Source organism: Etheostoma cragini, chromosome 8 (genome assembly GCF_013103735.1).
Source record: "Etheostoma cragini isolate CJK2018 chromosome 8, CSU_Ecrag_1.0, whole genome shotgun sequence".
Classification (NCBI taxonomy): Eukaryota; Metazoa; Chordata; class Actinopteri; order Perciformes; family Percidae; genus Etheostoma; species Etheostoma cragini.
In genome coordinates this window covers 4663197-4683998 of record NC_048414.1, presented here as the reverse complement: position 1 = coordinate 4683998, position 20802 = coordinate 4663197, and the positions used below count along the sequence as shown (strand labels likewise).

Sequence of the window (20802 nt, the reverse complement as noted above, 5' to 3'; positions counted from 1 at the left end):
TCTATTTAAATCTTCAGATTCCTTTAGCTTTTCTTCTATTGTAGTTTTGTTTTGGACTGTGCAACAGAGAAACAATTCCAAGGAAAGTCCTCAGTTTTCTATCTCCTTCTGTTTTTTCTCTCCTTTCTTTTTTGTCTTCTTTCTCATTGGCATTTCCCACTTCCTAAGTTCTATCCAGCTGGGACGGCTGGAGATTTTACACCCAATTGGTTGAGTCGAAGGCCTTTGTCGGAGCTCTTCTCTCGCTCTACAAGTGGCAGAAGGGACCTGGGTGGTGAATGGCGCTTTGTGTACTGTTTTTCTAAAAGGGGGCCCTCTCTCTCCCGCTCTCATCTGTCACAGGTCCCCCTCCGTCCACGCTCCACAATGCCTGATTGTTTCTGCCAAGTCGCCAGGTTCCAGGCCAGATCTGAACAACGCTTTGCTGCCAAATTCCGACCCCGATTTTTTTTTTTTTTTCCACCCACAAAGGGATTCTAAGTTACTGTCCACGTTTTAGAAGGGGACACAGCTAGCTGTCCAGCAGCAACAGTTTGTTTGTTGAATGTGTCTCTGAGCTAAAGGCTGTCAGAATGTAAGCAACAAAAGAGGGAAGGTGACTTATACTCCTGCTCAAAGAGAACAGTAAGTAAAACTGCTGAGCATACCTTTATTGTGATTAATTACATAAGGTGTACAACATATATAGTCTTATTCAACTGAGATGTTGACTTGTGGGATGACCAACCTGACTTCAAGCTCATAAAAAAACATGCAGGAAGATGAAAAATTAAAACTCTTCACTCAACAGTGTGTGCTTTGTTTAGTTTTCAGGCAATCTCACCAGTATCACTTTCCAAGAAATATTTCAGATAGGAGAGCTGCTTTCAGCAGAAAGAGCTGATGTTTTTCTAAAAGTCTAACAAAATGAAAAGGAAAGGTTCGGAAAGCCTCAAGGTGATGTGTATGAAAAATCAACTTGTTTTTCACATATCAGTGTAACATTATCATTATAGTGCTGTTTCCTGAGAGTGTCTCCTCGTAGCCAAACGCATTCTTTTGTTGGTCTCGTTTGGAGACGGTTGTTCCTTTAGTTATAATCACTCAATTTCTTCCTTACTTCTCATTAGGTACCCGATATTTCAAGGCATAAGAGCTGTGGCCAGGGAAGAAAACACACACATTTCCAAAGTATTTTTTCCATTTTCAGAAAAGAAAACAAATAGATATTTTCTCATCTTTTTTAGCGCAGTGCCTGTAAATCCTGTTTAAACTAATCAGAATGAAGAAAAACTTGTGGTTAATATGTTTATTTTTTGCAAAAGTAGGGATCTCTCTGTTTTTCTTCATTTCCTGACAGAAACAGCTGCAGGTTGAGGGCAACGTACATGGGCTGGAAGTTCCTCCTCTATTTCTTCTATTTCTTGTTTTGATTTCTTGTTGGATATTACACAGTACGCAGCAAGCCATTCTGGTGATACTTGATAGTTGGTACTTTATTGTGACACTAGTGAATTATGTAATTTAAAGTAGTTTTTCATTTACACTCAGTCATCAGTTGTTTTCCATCTGATGTTAAAAAAGTCAAAGCAACAGTCATGTTTTTTTAACATTATGTACAGTATATTTCTATGTACAGAGTATGCCAGACAGAGACACAGCAGATAGCCTTGAACCTAAACTAATTAATGTGGCGGAGACGTGGGAACACACTGGCAAAGTGGCTGCATGTGTCCGAGCAACATCGCGGCGGGTAACCCTCACAGACGGGTGAACTGGGACTCAGTTGCCTGCTTGTCTGTTAACAGGAAATTATTGGTTAACAAGAGTCAGAAAAATAAATCAATCAAAAGTAGCATCCCTCATGGCCATGACTTTAAATTGCAACTTTTGAAGGTAGCACCGAGTATGTGAACAGTGGAGACAGTGAAGAATTAATTATTCTAATCTTCTGTAATGCGGTAAAACTGTGCAAAAACAGATCATCAAGCTTGGCAAAAAATACACTTTTCTGTATTGAAAAAGAAAAAAAATTCTCAGAATTTGTCCTAAAACTGCCAAGTGATTAAAAAAAAAGACTGTAGCTCCTGAAGTCATCCCACAACAATAAATTGGTAGAGCTTAACCTTTGTCGTGTTAGTTAAACAATGGAGTCATCTAAACACTGGCAATGTGATTCTATGCCTGATGACGAATGCAAGAAGATCTGTTTTCCTACCCCAACCAATCACAAAAGGCCTTGTGGCATGCTTACCAACAAACCCCCGTACTGTTGCATGATGATACCATATCAGTGGCAGCGAGTTATGGGGCTGGGCATTCCAGGCCATATGAGACACAAGTTCCAAGAAACTAAGTCTTAAGCTCCCTCATAAACACAGCAACAGCAATATTGTCAGCTAAATATAGGCTCTCCTCTGCCTTCTCCCTCCCCGGCTCCCCATCGCTCTCTCATCGCTCCAGAGGGGATCGCAGGAGTTGATTGTGGATTAGTAACTTGCTGTTTGCTGGTTGTCCGGGGTCTTATAATCTTATGTACTCATACCGTTGTGTAAAACAACGAAGGTCTGGATAAATTTAAACCTCAGGTTGACAGGTGTCACCATCCCAATCAGTCAAATGCAGCAGGTGGAGCAGGGCTCTGATGGCAAGCTGTAAAAATCTGTGTAAAAAAAAAAAAAGATTTTAGGAGAAATGACTGTGACTATTTATTATCATTCACTAAACTGCCCGATGCCCCCCATTGTGCTCTGTATTGTTATGTCTGATGAGTTTGTGGTATTGTGGTTTCTGGCTTGTGATTGTTTTGTCAGAAAAATAAAATTAAACAAAATGAATTCCCTAAACTGGCAGAGGTCAGGCTGCAGACGTCTACCAGCTGTTGCAGTCTGGGTGGTAAATTCTTTAAAAAAAGCCTTACCTGATGGAATTATCTAGTTCATAAGATGCTAAATGTTCCAGTTTCTTCTCCAGCTAGTGGCTAACTTTTACTGTTTGGTGCTTGTCAGCTAGCTTGCAATGAGGGTTTTAGAGCTGAAAACATCTGAAAATGAAACTGATGAGAGTGAATAAAGTTTTTTAAAGACAGTAAAATGTTCTTCAGAGCAGAGTGATAACTATTTGTGGGTTTTTCCTCTGGATAAGCCTTTTACGTACACACAGTCATTTGATCCATAATTGGACCAATTTACAGTGAGCTAAAGGCAGATTAATCTTCAATTCCCTTATTTCCTTATTTTCTTCGGGAGCATTGTAATGGTCAGAATCCCAGTAATGCAAAAATTCTACAAAAAGATGATTAAAGAAAGAGATTTTTTTGACAATGAGCATGATTGAGAGAAAAGTAAGCAAGGATTGCAGTTGGTTTTCAAACTACAGAAGAAAGTGATGTAAATTGCGAGGGTGTGCTATTAATGGTTGTCCAACATCTTCAGGTCAGAGTTGAGTGAGTCTCAGTTTTCATAGCTGCTACCCTATCCAGCCTCCTCTGAACAGAGTCACTGGAAGCTGCATTCTAACGCAAGTAGTAAAACATGACATGCACAGACGTCATGACCCTCAGAATCACTTTACGATAGTCAAACCTACATGATAAGCTCTTTAACATAACACACCACACTCAGATATACTGTACATCCAGCACATGTATGAATGGGTCTTTGCTTGCACACACTTTTCCTGCTTTATTGATGTTTTTCCCACATATTTTCTCCATCTGTTCATTCTCTTTCTCTCATTCCATCTCATATTGACATTTGGTGTCAGTCTGCTATCTTTCTCTTATCATCTCCCTCTGTAAATGATGTATTTTCACCTTTTGCTGCCTCCCGACGCATGCACTCTGCAGCTTTCCCTTCAGACATACGAGCGAGGGTCAGATTTACGTCTAAGGGCACACAGGAGGCTGCATATTTCAGAGATGGACAGCCTGCTGTGATTTACTGGCCGCTAACACGGAAGTGGCAATCAGTTTTACTTCACAGAAGTTGTGTGTATGTGTGTGCTCGTGGGTGACTGGTGTGTTCTGGTTTTGGGGAATCTGAAGAAAACAGTCTGACGTCCTTTCTGCTGGTATGTGCATTTGTCAGTTTTCACTTAGTGATTTTGTGCGGGCGTGTGTTTGCCTCTATGGAATTGTTTGAGAGTGTGTGTGTGTGTGTGTTATTACTTGGCATGACCAATTAGCTGCATAAGAACAACCTGAGGTGGAAATTCCTTTAAAGTGGGCTTGTGTTTAGAGTTAAAATAAGATTTTAGGGCTGAGATTAGGCTACACAAGAGGAATAAATGTGGTCAATGAAGGTCCTCAGAAGTATAGTGCAACAAAGGGAAGTCATTACAGTAAATTACGTATTAGCCTAATGACTCTCTTAGCCTGAGGCTCACAATAAAAAAGAGATTTTCTTTCCACTGAAACCCAGTAGTACGGCGTCTGCTTCTTTTTAACAGCTCTGAGGTGATGAGTGGCCTTGATGCTGCTTAATAGATTAATAGATTATCCCCATGGCAGTATGTGCTTAATGTGCATGTGTGGGCGGAACATTCAGCATGAATGTATTGCAGTCATTAAAAGTTGCTCAGGACAAGTGTGTCCGATTAAAAGGCAGTAGTATGATATGTACTTTCAATTGCTTGTGTGTGAGTGAGCTGTAATTACATCATCAGCCATCATGTGTCTGCTTTTTACAGATGTTGTGGCTCTGAATGAACTATTCAAATGCGTGGTTATAAAATCTCCACCTTTTAGTGTATGAGTGTGTGTGTATGTGTGTGTTTGTGTGTGTGTGTGTTGGACATGCTCAAAGAAGAGCCCAACATTTTTTGGTAGAATTATAGTGAGAGCTGAAACAAAGTACAGAATCAAAAAATGTACAGTAACATGTGTTACAGTTTCTTAAGCATCATATGGATATGATGCTTGATATTTGATGCATCTAAGATAATTGTAAAGTCCATCTGTCTATCCAGTTATAGCCTAAAAATGGCATGAACACACTTTTTATAAACATTTTGCAACTATTTGCAGAACATCCTCAGAAAGTGAAAATAATAAATAAAAATGCACCAAAGTACATATTAACATTTTTATTGCACTTTTCTGAATTGATAGCAACAGTAGAACCAGCACAGGCACAAACACAAAATGTAATAAGTACATTTTTAAGAAGCCTGCTTAAGAAGCATACCTACAATAAATATATAGTAAACAATAACTACTAAAATATGATTTAAGTCAGGTATGTGTAAGTTTACTTTATTAGTTGCATTATTCTATAGTTACAGTGAGGAAATTAATGTCAAACTAACGCTGTACTCTGATGTACCAAAGTTTACACATTTTATATGCAAAAATATTAAACTTTATGTATGGAAAAGTGTTTATTTTTCTCTCTGAGAAAGAGTTTTTTTAAGTCTTCCTTTCCTTTCCTTTCCTCTCCTCTCACTAAACTATCCTTAAATGACATGTGGCAATGCACCGGCACAAACTGTGGCCACATATTTAAAGTAAAACCATTTCCTCTTTTCCTTCAGAGAATGATGTCTTCCATGCAAGCAACGCCTCCCTTTCACCCACCGTCTGAGGAAGAGGAAGTGATGGGTCAGGACAATGCGGCCTGGGCCAGCGAGGAGCGAGAGGGCCCAAAGGAGACACCGTCTCCCTCTTCGCATGACCGACCCCACCCGGACGAGCTGCAGCCAATCAGAGAGAAGCTGACAGATGCTGAGTGGGAGAATGTGGTGCCTGCTGCGTTGGTAAGAGCTGAGAAATTGGCCATGTCTTATGTTGAGATATGTTGCTATAACTCAACTCTATAAAACAAATGTGGTCAGTGTGTGTACACATTGCACGCCCACTCAGGGCACACAACTCATAAAACACGCATGAAATACATGCAGGGGTACACAGGGTGTGCAAATTCTCATGCATAATGATGATTGTGCACAATTGAATGCACACACACACACACACACACACACATACACATACACATACACATACACACACACACACACACACACACACACACACACACACACACACCCACACACACACACACACACACACACACACACACACACCAGTGGTCCTCTCTGGTCTGTGTGCTGCAGGCAGTGCTGAAGGCAGCCCAGTGAGGCTTCACCTCTAGAGAGAGAGTTATAGCCCTTGGTACAGGCCGTGGTTCTTCTTATCTCCACAGCCTGTTTTTTATGTGTGTGTGTGTGTGTGTGTGTTATCTCGACAGCCTGTTTCTTATGTGTGTGTGTGTGTTTGTGAGAGGGAGTGTGTATTTATGTATGTATGTATGAGTCAAGGTGTTAGTTACTTGGCTCCAGGTTCTATTGGTCCCTAATGAAAAAGCTGTGTTTGACTTCAGTCTTTCAGAAAAGTGGAAAGTTCTGAGAATATTGTCTCCTTCTTTATCAATGTTGTGGCAGGATACATTAAAATTTCCCAAACAAAAGTCCTATTCATTTTTTTTTTTTTTTTATGTTGGATTTTGTAATTTTACTTAAAAGATAATTATATTTTCTGTTTTTTTTCTCTATATTATAACTCAATTTTATTTCTTTGTGCATAATCAGATCTTTAAAGGCAATTAAACACAACAGAAAACACGACTTCAGTGTCAGAGTTCAAAGATGCCATGAAGACAAATGTTCCTGAATACTTAAAGCTTGTTAAGTGGTTGCATGCTGTACACACCACACCAGTCTGATAAGAGCCAATAATAAGGAAGTGATTTTAGAATTTTTTTTGTAGTTTGTTCTGAATTAGAAAAAAAGTATGAAAAGGGCAAAATAAAGTTTTTGCCCACTGGTTAAGAGTAAAAATAAAGCTGACGACAAAAACAGTGAAACACCACTCCAGTCGCAAACAGTCAGGGACAAATTAAAACTATGGTGCGTAGTTTCTGTCGGCCCCATGAGGAATTCTAGGTAACTGTTGCCGCGTCCACGTGATACAAGCCTTCTGTGATCGCGCCCAGAACCCTCCTACACACAGCTGCTAGCCAAGGAGCACTTAAAAAAGGAATTAAAAAGAGGAATTTAAAAAAAAGAGGGTTTTCTGCGTGCAAAGGTTGCCGGACGACACTAGTTTCTGAACACAGCTATACTGAGAAATACAGAGAAAGTTGTGTGGAGCTGATAACTCTGTAGTGACTCATCTTGGCAATGGCTTGAATGTAATGTACGTCCTTTAATATTAAAATGTTAACGCTTTAAAGCAAATATTTTTGGGAAAAAAAGTTTTGAGTCTATTGTCCAATAAGTGAAGGACAGTTTTTACAGATTTCTCTTAAATGTGTCTTACATTACAAAGGTACCCAATGTGAACAAAGTTGACGGTATTACACACCATTTTCCTTAGTGTGTAACTCATTTTTGAAAAGCTATAAAGGAAGTGATAGTTCATGAACCCAAAATTTAGATTTTCTTGGTCAAATATTTCCTTTTCACATACATGAGTAATGCCTTTGTAGAGTGATTGCCTTGCTCAAGGACAGCTAACATCACAGTGTAGACATGGACAGGCCTCAATTATGCTGCTCATGATAAGTCCTTGGTAGCATTATGCAGCTGAATAAACACACCTGAACAATCCATGAGTGACACAGTATCTCCTAATCCTTATTACAGAGGCATCTTCCGCCTTAAGACAAAGTGAACAACAGGGCCTCCTGGAGTCATTTCAAGGGTGTCTTAAGATCCCGCTGTTAGTTAAAGCCCCTTGTCTTTGAAACATAAGCCTCCTAAAGTTCTTTGAGATCCCCCCTCTCTGTAAGGGGAGGAGAAATCATCCAGGAATAGCCCCGGTGTTAGAACACCTGTGCTACAGTGTCTGTTGTTGGGACAATATGGTCGTCTTGAAGGGCTTATGTATCTTTTGGTAAATATAGACTCCTTGTGCCTCTCACTTAACTCATGACCCAGCTGAGCAAATTGCAATGGAGCAGAAACACTCTGGTCCTTCAGCACAAACTAGAAAGGCCAATCAATGTAGTTACTAGTAAGTAGGGCAAGAGCCAAGCTGGTGATAACTGTCCCAACAAGTAGGTTGCTTGTCAAAACAGTGGAAGAATGTGGATCCATGATTATTCCAGGACTATAAAACAATAAATAATATACCAGAACTTAGTTAGAGCTGTATATTGTAATGTATTTAGGGTAATAACGACAGAGTCCAGGCTTTCGGGACTTAAGAGAAAAAAAGCTTACAGTACATTAATCTACAAATCAGTTTTTAAATTTGTACTTATCCAAGGTTTTGGTTCGCAGACATTCACAGTATTTCTATGTTGTGGTCAAGCCCTTTTCTTGCCTTAGTAATGGGTCTTTATTAGAAAGGAGACAGCCGATAGAAGACAGGTACCCAGTTGCAAGATTGGGAATGACTTGAAACCAGGTTTCACAGCCACTCTTTAATTTTCTTAAACCTTTCAGTTGCAACAAACACTGACATGTATGTTTAATAATAGAGTCATAGATTCAAGAGTAGACCCAACCAATTTAAAGAAATGTTATGTGGTGAAACCACAAGGCTCCTGATGACAGATACATTGAGTTCTCATGACGCTCTGTCAGTAGCAAAATGCAATCCAAAAATGGACCTTTCCCTGTGTCACGCCAGCAAGCCCATGCCAAAGAAAAGCACTGCTGAGAGAGCATCAGCTATTTCCAAATAATCACTTAAGCATATGCAGAATGAGGTATAAGAGCTGTGGGATGTATTTGTCTGGTCTAAACTTAATAGAAAACAAGTCAACAAAAGGGCACAAGTTCACAGCTTGCATCAAACCCCCACCCGTGCTGCTTATATATTCCAGAAATTCTAATCTTGATTCTCTTCTTTGTTGTTTCTTCCCAGGACAATGAAAGCAGTAAAGGCTGCTCAGTCTACTCCTACCGGACTAACTCTACCTCTCCACCCAAGCCAGAGGAGTGTTCCAGGGATCGTGGGGATCCAATGATCAGCCTCACCTTCGGGACGCCGGAGCGCCGCAAAGGAAGCCTGGCAGACGTGGTGGACACACTGAAACAGAAGAAACTTGTGGAGCTGACCAAGACAGAGCAAGATGGTAGGCCAACGTTTTCAGCTTAATACGTGTGCATTGGTATGTTTCTTGACGTGGTTGGGTCAAACTAACAGGACTTTCACCCAGGAGATTCCCGTTCATGTCCAGTGTTAAACCATCAGTCAATTTTGACTTGTTTACGTAACGTACTTATCCCACGTCACATACTTAACTTGACTTAACTTACGTAACGTACGTTACTTAAATTAAGTTACAAACAATATCTCAAACCATGAGATAACTTGTTCTAAAGCTTAGCAACATTTACCACGTTTAAAACAAGGGTTTCACATCATGCGGCAGTCATTTTCCTTGAGGCATAAGTGAGAATGTAGTTTAGTTTTAGGCTAAAGGAACGTCAATTTTAAGAACATAGAGTTGGTTTTTTGCATGTCAACAGAAATGCAGATAAATTAATATAGCTTCAATGGCCTAACATAAGGCAGTAAGCTACAGCATGGTCTGAATAGCTGCATATGAACAGCAAGTAAATAGTTAACAGTCATGGCTATAAATAAAATAAAATGCAGATTTCATGTGATAATTCTAAAGAATGTTTAACCATTGTTGATTTTAAACAGTTTTGCTTTGGATATAACGGGAGTAAAGGGCTCATAAACATAGTTTCCGATCAGAGTTTGTTCCCTCACATTTGATAGACAGGATGCTGTTGTTGCTCATTTAGTCTTCACTTACGCACAAAGCGAACAGAGAGAACAGCCTTACCTGTATTTTGTTTTCCCTTTCTGAACACATCCTCTCCAGAGAATCTTTGAACATCTAAAATTACAACTGACAGATCCTTTTACTCGTTAGATCATAATATCAATCAGTGAAAACACAGGTTTCCCTTTCTCCTCGGCTTCTCTGATCTACACCACTAACACAGGAAAGCGCCGGAGTCTCCCAGCATGCCACAGCCTGTCCCTTCTCACCCCACAGCAAGCCAGATCTAAAACCATCTAACACCCCTCTTTACTGTAATGTGCACATAGTAATCATGATGATATCAGAGGAGTGCTTTATCTCTCTCATTTAAAGGTTTTACTTTGTTATTGATACAGTAAAATGGACCAGAATGGGACAGCCAGAGGCACAATACAGCACACAGTGTCTTTAGTTGAAAGACAGGTAGCTTTGCCTCTTATATACAGTACGGAAACCGGTTTGAAAGGGAAAAAGACGCGTGTGTGAGCGTGTTAAAATGTGTTGTGACATCTTCCTGTCAAATCAAAGGGGACATGGATGGAAGGAAATGCTGGGGGACAACTTTAAGAGTGTGTCTTATTTTTGTTTTTTTTGTTCTATCACATGTATAGGTTTCCCACTCTCTCCCATCCAACGACTAACCGGGCTCGACCCTGATAAAGTTCTGAATCTGCTTCTTTTTAGGCTTATGCTGGGTTTCTGCAGGCAGTCAGTCAGTTCAAATCAAATGTTCCTGTTTGCTGCAGTTTGTTCTAAATCGCCATCACAGTGAACAAAAACAAAAGAATTCTTAGGAAATTCTCATTTTTTCGTTATTTACTTGCGCTTAATAAAATAGTGTTTTCAGGTATCTTATTGGGCAGGGGATATTTCATGCATTTTTTTAAATGAGCCGAGCAAGGCACACCGTACATGTCATTTTCAAAACATAGGTGGTCAACAATTCAGTTCAATTTCAATTCAATTCATTTTTATTTATAGTATCAATTCATAACAATAGTTATCTTGAGACACTTTACAGACAGCTCTAGTAGTTCCCTCCAGATCAAGCAACACAGTAAAGGTCACAGTAAAAGACAATGAAACAGTGACTATTCTTAATATCCTTTGTAAAAGTAAGTGAGTATGTGTTAAATGTTTTGTTACCTTGGGGAATAGAGCTGGAAGTAAATATAGCAAATAGTACACAAATGCTATTTATGTAATCTGTGGGGCACAAATGAAGGATTTAGGATGTGTTAAGATTCTGAAAAAAGGAGCATGACGTTGAATTTGAGATTCCTTTATTTATGATTTGGGGTGCAGCTTCTAGCTTCAAAATAAATACACAAAAATATATGTAAAAATATGTTAAAAGACACACTTTGTTTTGGAGTCGATCCTGTGTAGTGTCTAAAAAAAGACAGGATCTGGTTGTGCATGAGTACAAAAATGTTCAGCAGCTCATTTTACACACAGATACATCAGCAGCACCACAGTTCTTCCTTAAATACAGCCTGAAACATTTCATCCAATGACGCCCAAAGATGACTCAGTTTTCCTGGACACTTTTCCTCTACTTTGGAAAATAAGGAAGAATAACCCCCCCCCCCAGCTTGCTATTGAGTTTGTCTCTTCCTTTGCTAATTAGCTGCTATCCCTGAGGACTAGTGTGCATTGATCCCGCTGCAAATACTCAGCAAAGACAAAGACAAAAAAGATAAGCATGTGCAATATGACCAGGCACACTGAATCATACACTGTTTAGCATGAATAATAACTCAAATGCCCTGGGCGTTCATGTGAATTGATGTGATCCTTGAAGATGCATTGCAAATTAATAAGTTCATGCACTGCTGTGGTAATGCATTTCATTTTGAGCCTAATGCAAGCCTACATGTGGAGGTTGACAGATCACCCCCCCCACACTAATGAGTTTGGTTAAAATGAGAGGAGGTAATCAATAGATGACTGAGGCTGAATGTTTCATTAGGTGAATTCTCCTTCAGTTCCATTCAAAACTGTTGAGCGATAAAGCTACACATCCTTTTTTCTTCTTCTTCTTGTTTCTCATTTGTCCATTTTGTGGAAATTATTCTTTTTCATTTCACCGTTACTTGTTCTTCTTCACTATATGATGGGATTGCTGTTTCTCTTTCTATCCTTGAACCATTGAAATTGGCACATTTTTGGAATAGCTCTCTTTAACAGGCAACCTTGGTCACATGCTGATTTAAAGCTTTGTTGTGTGTCACTGGCAAAGGCCAAGAATTCCAAATTCCTAATCTGTCAGTTTTTGTTGTTTTGTGAAAGGTATGTAATGCAGGAGTGTAAGGCCAACCTGCTAAGTAGGCTTATATACTGATTTCTGATGTGGCACACACTGTGACCGATCACATAAAGTTCCACAAGTGTATTCCAACTTGTTTTTTCTGGCTCTTCAGTGCCATGTGTTCACTTAGACTGACACTTTGAACATGGCCTATCATCACAACTCAAACGGTAAGAACATTAAAGGCTGAACAATGCTGTTCCTCGCCTTGTCCTCCACCTCCCGCTGAAAAGAGTTCAGTCAGCTGAGCTCTCCCAGGTTAGATTGGCTGTATGATCAAATAGAACAGAGCCTATTAGCCACCGAGCGCTCACTTAGCTTAACATGGCTGACCCCTCCGTGCACCGTAGCCCTGAGCTGAAGTGTGGATAATGTCGTTGTTAGCCTCCACGCTGCACTCACCCCCCGTCGGCACGCTGTTAGCCGCCTGCAACTCAGAGGAGCCCTAAGTGCCTGTGACAGTTCTAATGAATAGATATTGCCTCACTTTGCAATGTAGGACACTTTTTTCCGCCCAAACTGCCACCTCAGCTTTTAAAAGCTTTATCAAGAAGTCTTTAAGATTGTGTATTACCACACAGCTGGTTGCTGCACATATGCCCTTTCTGCCTTTCACAAGATACAAGCCAAGAGGATGAAGGTCCGACATTTTCTTGAAAACTTTGTGTTCATATTGAAATGTGCCTGCATTGTGTGAAGGCTTAAATACAAAAACTTTATACAAAAAGCTTTATTTTATACCGTTTTAGCAATTAGTACTTATTCAACTAGTAGACTGGTTACTGAATATAATGTTAAAGGACAGGCTTAGGGAACATCAGAAGAGAAAATGTGGGCACCAGACATGCTTTGGAAGGGAAACGCTCCTCCATCCTCTGTCATTTTGTAGCTTAAAATAAAAGATAGATGGGAAGAGAAATAAAAGGCTGTAATAAACAAGAAATAAAAGAAATAACCCAAACACAAACCTGTCTCTTAACATTGATGGGTGCCTCGTCAGCAGTCATAATTGTGAATTCACCTGTCCCTGAGTCCTCAATCAGGAGTGGATGCATTAATCGGAATGCCAAACCAAACCATTGTAGGATGCTGCCCGATGGACATTAAACCCAGTGAAGTGTGCAGTCAAGCTCCCTCAGTTTTGATGACTGAATTATCATTATCTGTATTGTTGTGTCTCTCGAGGGACAACCTGCTCTTAACGGGGCCTGGCATGGGCAAGTTGACCTCGTGCCAACTTCCTCAGCCATCCAATGTGCCAAGAGCAGCTCTGGGGCCTGGCACACACTTAACATCACTCTAATCCCTGCTCACGCCAGAGCCCGTTTGAATTACTATGCAATTCACGTATTTCATTTGCAAATGAGATTGGGCTCAATTACTACTACACTATACTGCTGCAAAGAAGCAAAGCAAACACCTGTGTGTGACTAATTTATGAATTCACTAAAGTACGTAAGCTGGACACGGGTTATGTGTAAGGAGATCTTTGACACTATAAGAACAACACATCTACTGTTGTCTGAGATGAGAGCATGTAGACTGATTGGATACAACAAGGCTTCAAGTCAGGCAGTGCACAACTCATAGATTTGATGCGACAATGCTCTCTTATGTTTTTTTTATGATCCCGGGACATTCACGGTGTTGACAGGCAGTCAGAGACTATTTGACAGTTACATATCAGTCCTACGAGGCAATGGTCTCAGAGAATTTTCCACAATGTAATAAAGAAAATCTCAATCAGATCCAAAACACAGTAGCCTGGAAATCCAGACCCAAATCCAACAGATTAAAGGTCTGGTATCAAGTAATGATAGTGAAAATCTCGAGGGGAGGCACCAAGCGTGCATTTGAGGATCTCACTGCAAGCAATTGGATAACACAACAACCAATCACAACACGAGGAGACGTATCCAGAGTCCTGTACACTTAACTACCAGCGGAGCTAACTTTTAGATTAAACTGTTGTCATCTGTTTAGCTCGCCCCTGGCCCGCCGATATCAGATACACCGATGTGATTGGTGCAGCTCGACTACAAGGACATAGTTAATGAGCAGCATTACTCGATGCCAGAGTCACTCTCTGAGCAAATTCAAACTGTGCTCTTGCGAGAACTCTGGATTTCCAGCGTAAAAACACACAGTTGTAAAAAGATAAAAACAGCAGATGTTGCTGCTACCTCAAGGCACACACTAGGTATTCATAAAAGCCCAGACTAATGATACTGTTTCATATTTGTGAACTCCACCCACGGCCCTTCCCATCATATGGAAATGGCCAACACCGCAACTTCCAATCTGGCATTAGTGGCAACATGATGCATTTCTGGGATCCAACAAACCTGGCTTTCTGTTTATAAGTCATCATAAATGTCTTGACTTGATTAATTTTTGCGGGAAACCTGAACTCATAATTAAGTACAAAACACTAAGTCATTTTCCATTTTTGTCTGCGAATGTCAGCAATTCCCGATTAAAGGGCCTGTAAACATGTTTTCTCAATCAACTTCTCATGATGAGAAATGGGTTCTTATGTCTGAACGGAAATCAAAAACCTTCATGTGGAAAAAAAATCATATTTTAATCAAAATCAGATGTTCATGTTGTAGTGGCAGTCCATTGTCACTCAAACCTGATCAAACCCACCCCACACGGTCCAGATGTAGCAGATTACCTGAGTTTTAAGGTGTCTCTTCTATCTCTTAGATAGATAGATAGATAGTACTTTATTGTCCGTATCCACGGAGATTTGTCTTGCAATACAAGCTCCAACGATTAGAGCATCAACCAATAGACAAAAAGCTAAAAACACATAGGCATCAAAAGTAAAAATATAACTAAATAATTAATTCAGTAATAGGAGGGGGACCTTGGCATACAAGAGCGTTCTTAAATAGCCATAAATATATAGATAAAAATGTGTGTGTGTGGGGGGGGAGGGCTATCACACATCTTTGCCCTCCTGTGTTGATTCAGCAGAGATATCGACAGAGGAACAAATTAGTGTAAATAAAACCTAAGGATTTTGTTTTCAAAATTTGAAATTTAAGTTATTAAAGGAAGTAAATTAATAATAAGAGTTTACTTTTCATTAAGCCTCTTCGAGTCAAAGCCATTGCATCTTAAATATATTTTATAAATAATTTGCACCACAAACTACATGTTAGAGTAAACAAGTTTGCAGTTCACCGATTGTATCCTCCACACCAACACTGTCTGGTGACCTCTGGCAGCTTCTGGTGCAGCAGCTGTTTTATAAGCCTTGTACATGTACTATGTGTTTAAGCCTGTATTGTCCAGTTTGGAGGAGTCTGCTTTGTGCCTCGAGTTGAGGCCGGGCCAGAGCTGGGCAACCCAATCACCCTTATAATGGCTTCCACAGCTGGAAGAGGAGGTCAGGGCGAGGCCAAGCCTTCCTCTAACCCTGCTTCTCTGTAACAATAGAGACATTCTGCCAGGCTTGGCTTTGTTCTCTCTCACTGCTTAAAGCCTGTTTCAACATCTCTGCTGTTACTGCCACTCAAACTATGGAGAGTATGCGGGGGGGATTAATTGGTTGGCGAGATGGGAGCGATGTGTACTAATGGGCATCCTCTACTAGTGTACCTCTGTGTATTCACCATTAACACCTGTGCAGAGGTGGAAAGAGTACAGACATATTTTAAAAGTAAGTAAAAGTAAAAGTACTATTACTTTGCTGAACGTTTACTTAAGTACAAGTCAAATCAAAAAAATCAAAAAATCTACTCAAGTAAAAGAAAAAACTTAGCTAATTTAAAGCTGTTAGTTTGGTCTCTCTGGGGAAAAACTGCTTACACAGCATAAAAAAGCCGTTGCCTTTCTTCCACTTGAAGCCGAAGTTGTTGCTCAAATATGGCGAGGAGTTCACTTCATTTCCTTTGAGTTCAACTTCAGCAGAAATGAACGGGGTTTCGCTTTTAGCTTGGTCTGCACCTCTGGTGTCTGACTTGTCTGTCTCCATCCTTCTTGTGATTTTTGTGCCAGTGAACACAGTCTGGCGCTGCCCACCCTGCCCATCATTCACTACAGTAGTTTCCGCTACGCAGTATTTTCCTTGCATTTTTTTTTGCTCAGTAATGGATTCAAAATGTAGTGAAGTACAATACTTCAAACAAAATGTACTCAAGCTAAAGTTTAAAAAAAAAAAACTACTCAATTACAGGAACGTGAGAAGTTGTAATTTGTTACTTTTCACTTCTGCACCAAATGTTCTGTGATGCCTTACCTGAAATAAAACTTTAGCTATGATTATTCTTTCTCTTATAGGGGAGCAAACTGACCTTTTTTCCAATAGCATCCTAGCTACTAGCCCAGGCCTGCCAGTGACACTGTTTGAAGATTAAATCATCCGTAGGCTTTTTAAACTAAGCCGCAGATGAAGCTATAGTGCACGACAAACACTGAATTTAAGCGAGCCCTGTGTGCCTGACCAGTTTGTGTGTGATTGTGTGTGTGTGAGGGCTTATTGATTCATACACTCAGGTGGAAGTAGTTGTGATGACAGTTTAACAGGCAAGTGGGGTCGGCCCCAAGAGTTAAGCGTATTGTCTAATTAACAAGGTCTTGGCTCTGGCACTATGTTTGCCTTCCTCTAGGGGATTGGCAGCTTGAGCTGTGATTGTGTGCAGGTATGGGCTTTGTCTGTGTGTGTGTGTGTGTGTGTGTGTGTGTGCGTGTGTGTGGAATAGTATTTAGGTCACTGGTGTGTAAAACGCTGTCAGACCTTCCCATATTACGAGCAACAGGCCAGCACTGTGTATGTGTAGGCTTTATTTGTTCCAAATATAAATTTCCTTTTTAATCTACTTATGTGTATGCCTGTGTTTGGTGGTCAGTGCTGGTCTCCTCGGCTCTGCCAACAGGCCGACTCCCCCTGGACAACTTGTGGTCGGTTTCAATCTCTTCCTCTGTAATTGATAGGGATCTCTTTACTAATGATCAGCCACAGCCTGTGAGTCTTGACTGCAAATACAGTCAGCGGGATATGCCTGGTAACCCTCTTCTGCTCAGTTTGGCTGCAGGCCAGCCAGCATATGGTACGGGCGAATGCAATGTGGTTTGCTGGACAAGTTTTGAATGTCATCCAAAAGAATCAGATTAGATAGAGAATTTCAGTTAAATGCCAAATTGTTCACCTGATAATTTCACATCCGGCAAAGGTCGACATGATATAACTGTAGGCTAATGAAAAAACAAGATACTGCCTGTGTCAACGCCAAGACAGATCATGTTTGATGCCATTGGGGTGTGTTAGACACAGCTCTTCAAAGAGGTTGACTGTGATCAAAACTGTCTCTATTGAACTGTGACACACACACACACATGGCTTTGATATACAGTACGCCGCATCTCTAATTAAGTTGTCCAAAAATGTTGTTTTCTCTGAAAGAAGCAGGACAAACATCTGCCCAAATTGGTTAAAAACATTCAAGTTGTTTATAACAGGACTGGATATTCTGGAATATTTTTAGGATTTTTTGAAAATAAATGGGGATCAATATTTTCTGTCATTATTTTAAAAAACATATCTGTGAATTTATTTGTTTTTATTTTGGATATTAAAACAAAAATATAATAATAATGTAAAAATAGAAATACCATTAGCAGCACAAATAATATAGCATCATATAAATTCATCTAAAGGACGCTGGTGCATAATCATCTTTTGTATTTTCATATTCTAATAGTGAGTACATGCCCTAAACTGTAAACCCAGCTTTACTGTAAACTATGGTGAACATTGGATCTGGATACATGAAACACTGCCATACCAGTTCTGAATGATCTTCCCTTGAAACATTTTATTCATCAAACATCATATTTTTCACAAAAACAAAATTGTTAGGTGAAAGTGTACTGATCTCATTTTAAGTCTGAAATCAGGTCAGTTGTAAAAAAAAGTTGTAAAAGTTGCATTGCCATAGATGATCCAAATAACTGGTGCTCATTCTCTCTTTCTCTTCTCATCCTGGCTACATTTCTGATATGGAGGTGTTGAACAACATCGGGTTAGGAGGTGATTTTGGTTTCAGACTGCCATGTTGGATCTACTTTCCTTTTTTCCCTCTTGATCAGCTGTGCAGCGGTTGTCGACTCACCATTGCCCCCCCCCCCCCGCTGATATTTGGCTCCCTGACCCCCCCATCGCTCCTTTCTGACCTAGACCACAGGGTCCACCCACATCAGCTCCCCTGAGGGTCCGACCCAAAACAATGATCCTATTGTCTCTGAACCACACATCACGCTGTGTGTACGTCTGCATCGCTGTGTGATAACTAGGCTAGGGTTTCATATATCATGCCTAAAGTGGAACCAGAAGCTCGGGTCTTGAACTGGTGTTTTCGAAGCATGTGTTTGACAAAGAAGCAATTTTGCACCCTGGACGTGTGTGTGTATTCAATTTCCAGTTGTTTTGTTTTTATTTAAAAGTAGAGACGTTCAAATGTGTATTATCTAAAACTACACCCATATCTTGGTAGCTGATGAACCATTAAAACGTGTCCAAGTTTATTGATTTAGTTTTTTTCTCAACATCACAAATTGCAACATGCCACAAAGTTTTGTTAAGTCAATCTGAATACGACGATTTCACAAAATAGATTCTCTTTGTATCCAAAGAACCATAAAACTTTGTTCTTAGAGGAAAAAAAATCTAATTTCTATTCATAAACATACTGTTATCTTTACTTTCAAAAAAGAAGAAGAAGAAAAAGGAAACCCTAAAAATTTGAGATGTGAAATGAAATACTGCCATTGACCAGTGAATAGATGTTTTTATTTTTACATTTTTAATGTATTAAACCCAAAGTTACCTTGTTGCTGCTATTGCGGTGCATCATACGCTCTCTTACACAGCGTAAAGAAGTAAAAAGAATATATCTGAGAAATGTTTGGGCTTGTATTGCTGCTTAAAATGAGTGATAGTTAAGAAATGAAATCAGCCAGTATATAAGATGTGTCGCCCCTCCAACAGATGCCAAATCAGCCAAAATCAGGCTTTTTAAAATGTTTTAATCCATGCAGCTCCATCTGTGCAGAGTGTAATTGGTGTGCCGTGATAACTATTGTGCTTTCCTAAGATTCAGTCCGTAGACTATAGTAGTTGTTGAAATCAGTGCTGGACAGTAATGCAGGACAGACCTGACCACTCTGGCTGCACAGCCGGGATCAGCAGCTGGGCCTTTATAGTATTAAACTCACACCTTCTGTAGAAACACTTTGTCTAATTCAGGGCTGCAGGGTTTCAGCTGGGTGCCTCTAGCAGCGCGGCCACATTATATCGCATGAAGTACTTACACTTACACTGCTGGGAGGGAGTAGGCTACTTTGTGAGTATTTTTAGCTTGGGTGGCCCCAGTGGGAATCAAAGCCCCATCCAGGCAAAGTTGGGGCCTGACTTAATTTGCTAAGCTGCAGGTGAAGTAAAATATAGTAATTCAATTTTCGTAAAAGTCAAAGGTCAGAGCTAGGGTTTAGGTTGTGTACCATGGATATTTATACCCATAACCGCTAATAGGTGATCTTCAGGCTGCTTCTGAATTGTGTTTCTTTCTGGCAGAAAATGAGACCAAAATGCTGAAATCATTTTCTTAATTCCTTTTCTAACAAATTCTTAAGGAATATTTTAATTGTGGCAAAACTATAGATAAGTTGTTTTTGTAGAACACATTATAAATGAACATGTATTAAAGCACTGCTTTACCTTTGCTCAACTCTCTAAGCTTCAGCTCCAGGTCCATCTCTGGTCACTCCACTAATAAAAACATAGTACTCACATTTTGTAGATTTTATATCAACTGAAATGATACCCATACATGCTTTCAGTTAGTCTACAGGATGCTTTTGCATCGAAGTTTTCATCAGGACAGGAGGCAAAAATGCAACCTTAGTTGCATTAACTCACTTCAACATGCTCTTGAAAAAATAAGGATTTTGAACAGTTTCCAGATTTTCCAATTTAAATAATTCTCTTAGTCTTCCATAACAGTGAACTGTACAACTTTGAATTTTCAACTGTTAGCCGGACAAAGCAAGAAATTTAAAAATATGTAGTTTTTGGTTACGCAAAATTATAATAGGATTTTTTAAGTAACGAAGAATAAATTTAGCAGAGCAATTGATAATTAAAAAAACTGTTTGATGCAGCCCACTTTTATCACTTTTTACCACATATTCTTAATTAACAAATGTTGCAAAAATTCTATTTATTTATTTTGAAGTTATCAAAGAATTAAAGTGTATCCTATGGGTGCATTCATCATAAATCAACCTGGATAAGAGCATCAGTTCACCATCAAAGTGGTGGTTGCAGCTAACATGTGGCCTGCTCTGTTGGAGTAGGTTGGGCATCACTGAGCAGCAAAAGAGTGTGTGTGTAATTGTATGAAGGGGATGATGTATGTAAATAAGGTTACACAGGCCTACTATCCAGCAAAAAAACCACCTCCTTTCCAGCCAGAGTGATCCGGCTGCTTTCTCAGGACATGTTCTGTGACAAGAGAGTCTGGGTGTCATCTGACGGATGAAAATAGTGTGTTTGAAATGTACACCGTGCTAACACGCAGCCAGGCTAACCACTCTGCAGTTTAATGATTTTACAACACACAGCGAACAGTGATAGCCCATTGAGTGTGTGTGTGTGTGTGTTTGTGTGTGTGTGTGTGTGTGTGTGTGTGTGTGTGTGTGTGTGTGTGTGTGTGTGTG

The 20802-nt window shown here is 39.9% G+C and overlaps 1 protein-coding gene across 6 annotated transcripts in view; it reads left to right on the top strand.

The window, feature by feature from the left end:
- LOC117948794 (transcription factor SOX-6-like) overlaps positions 1-20802 on the top strand; it is a 112179-nt gene that overhangs the window by 34399 nt on the left and 56978 nt on the right. For 5 of the 6 annotated variants that reach the window (XM_034878652.1, XM_034878651.1, XM_034878647.1 and 2 more), the window contains exons 3-4: positions 5512-5733; positions 8849-9059. In XM_034878652.1, coding sequence (XP_034734543.1) covers positions 5515-5733; positions 8849-9059 — 430 coding nt within the window. In that variant the 5' untranslated portion in view covers positions 5512-5514. Of the gene's footprint in view, positions 1-5511; positions 5734-8848; positions 9060-11712; positions 11737-20802 lie in introns of those variants that run through there. The other variant, XM_034878653.1, reaches the window with a different exon arrangement.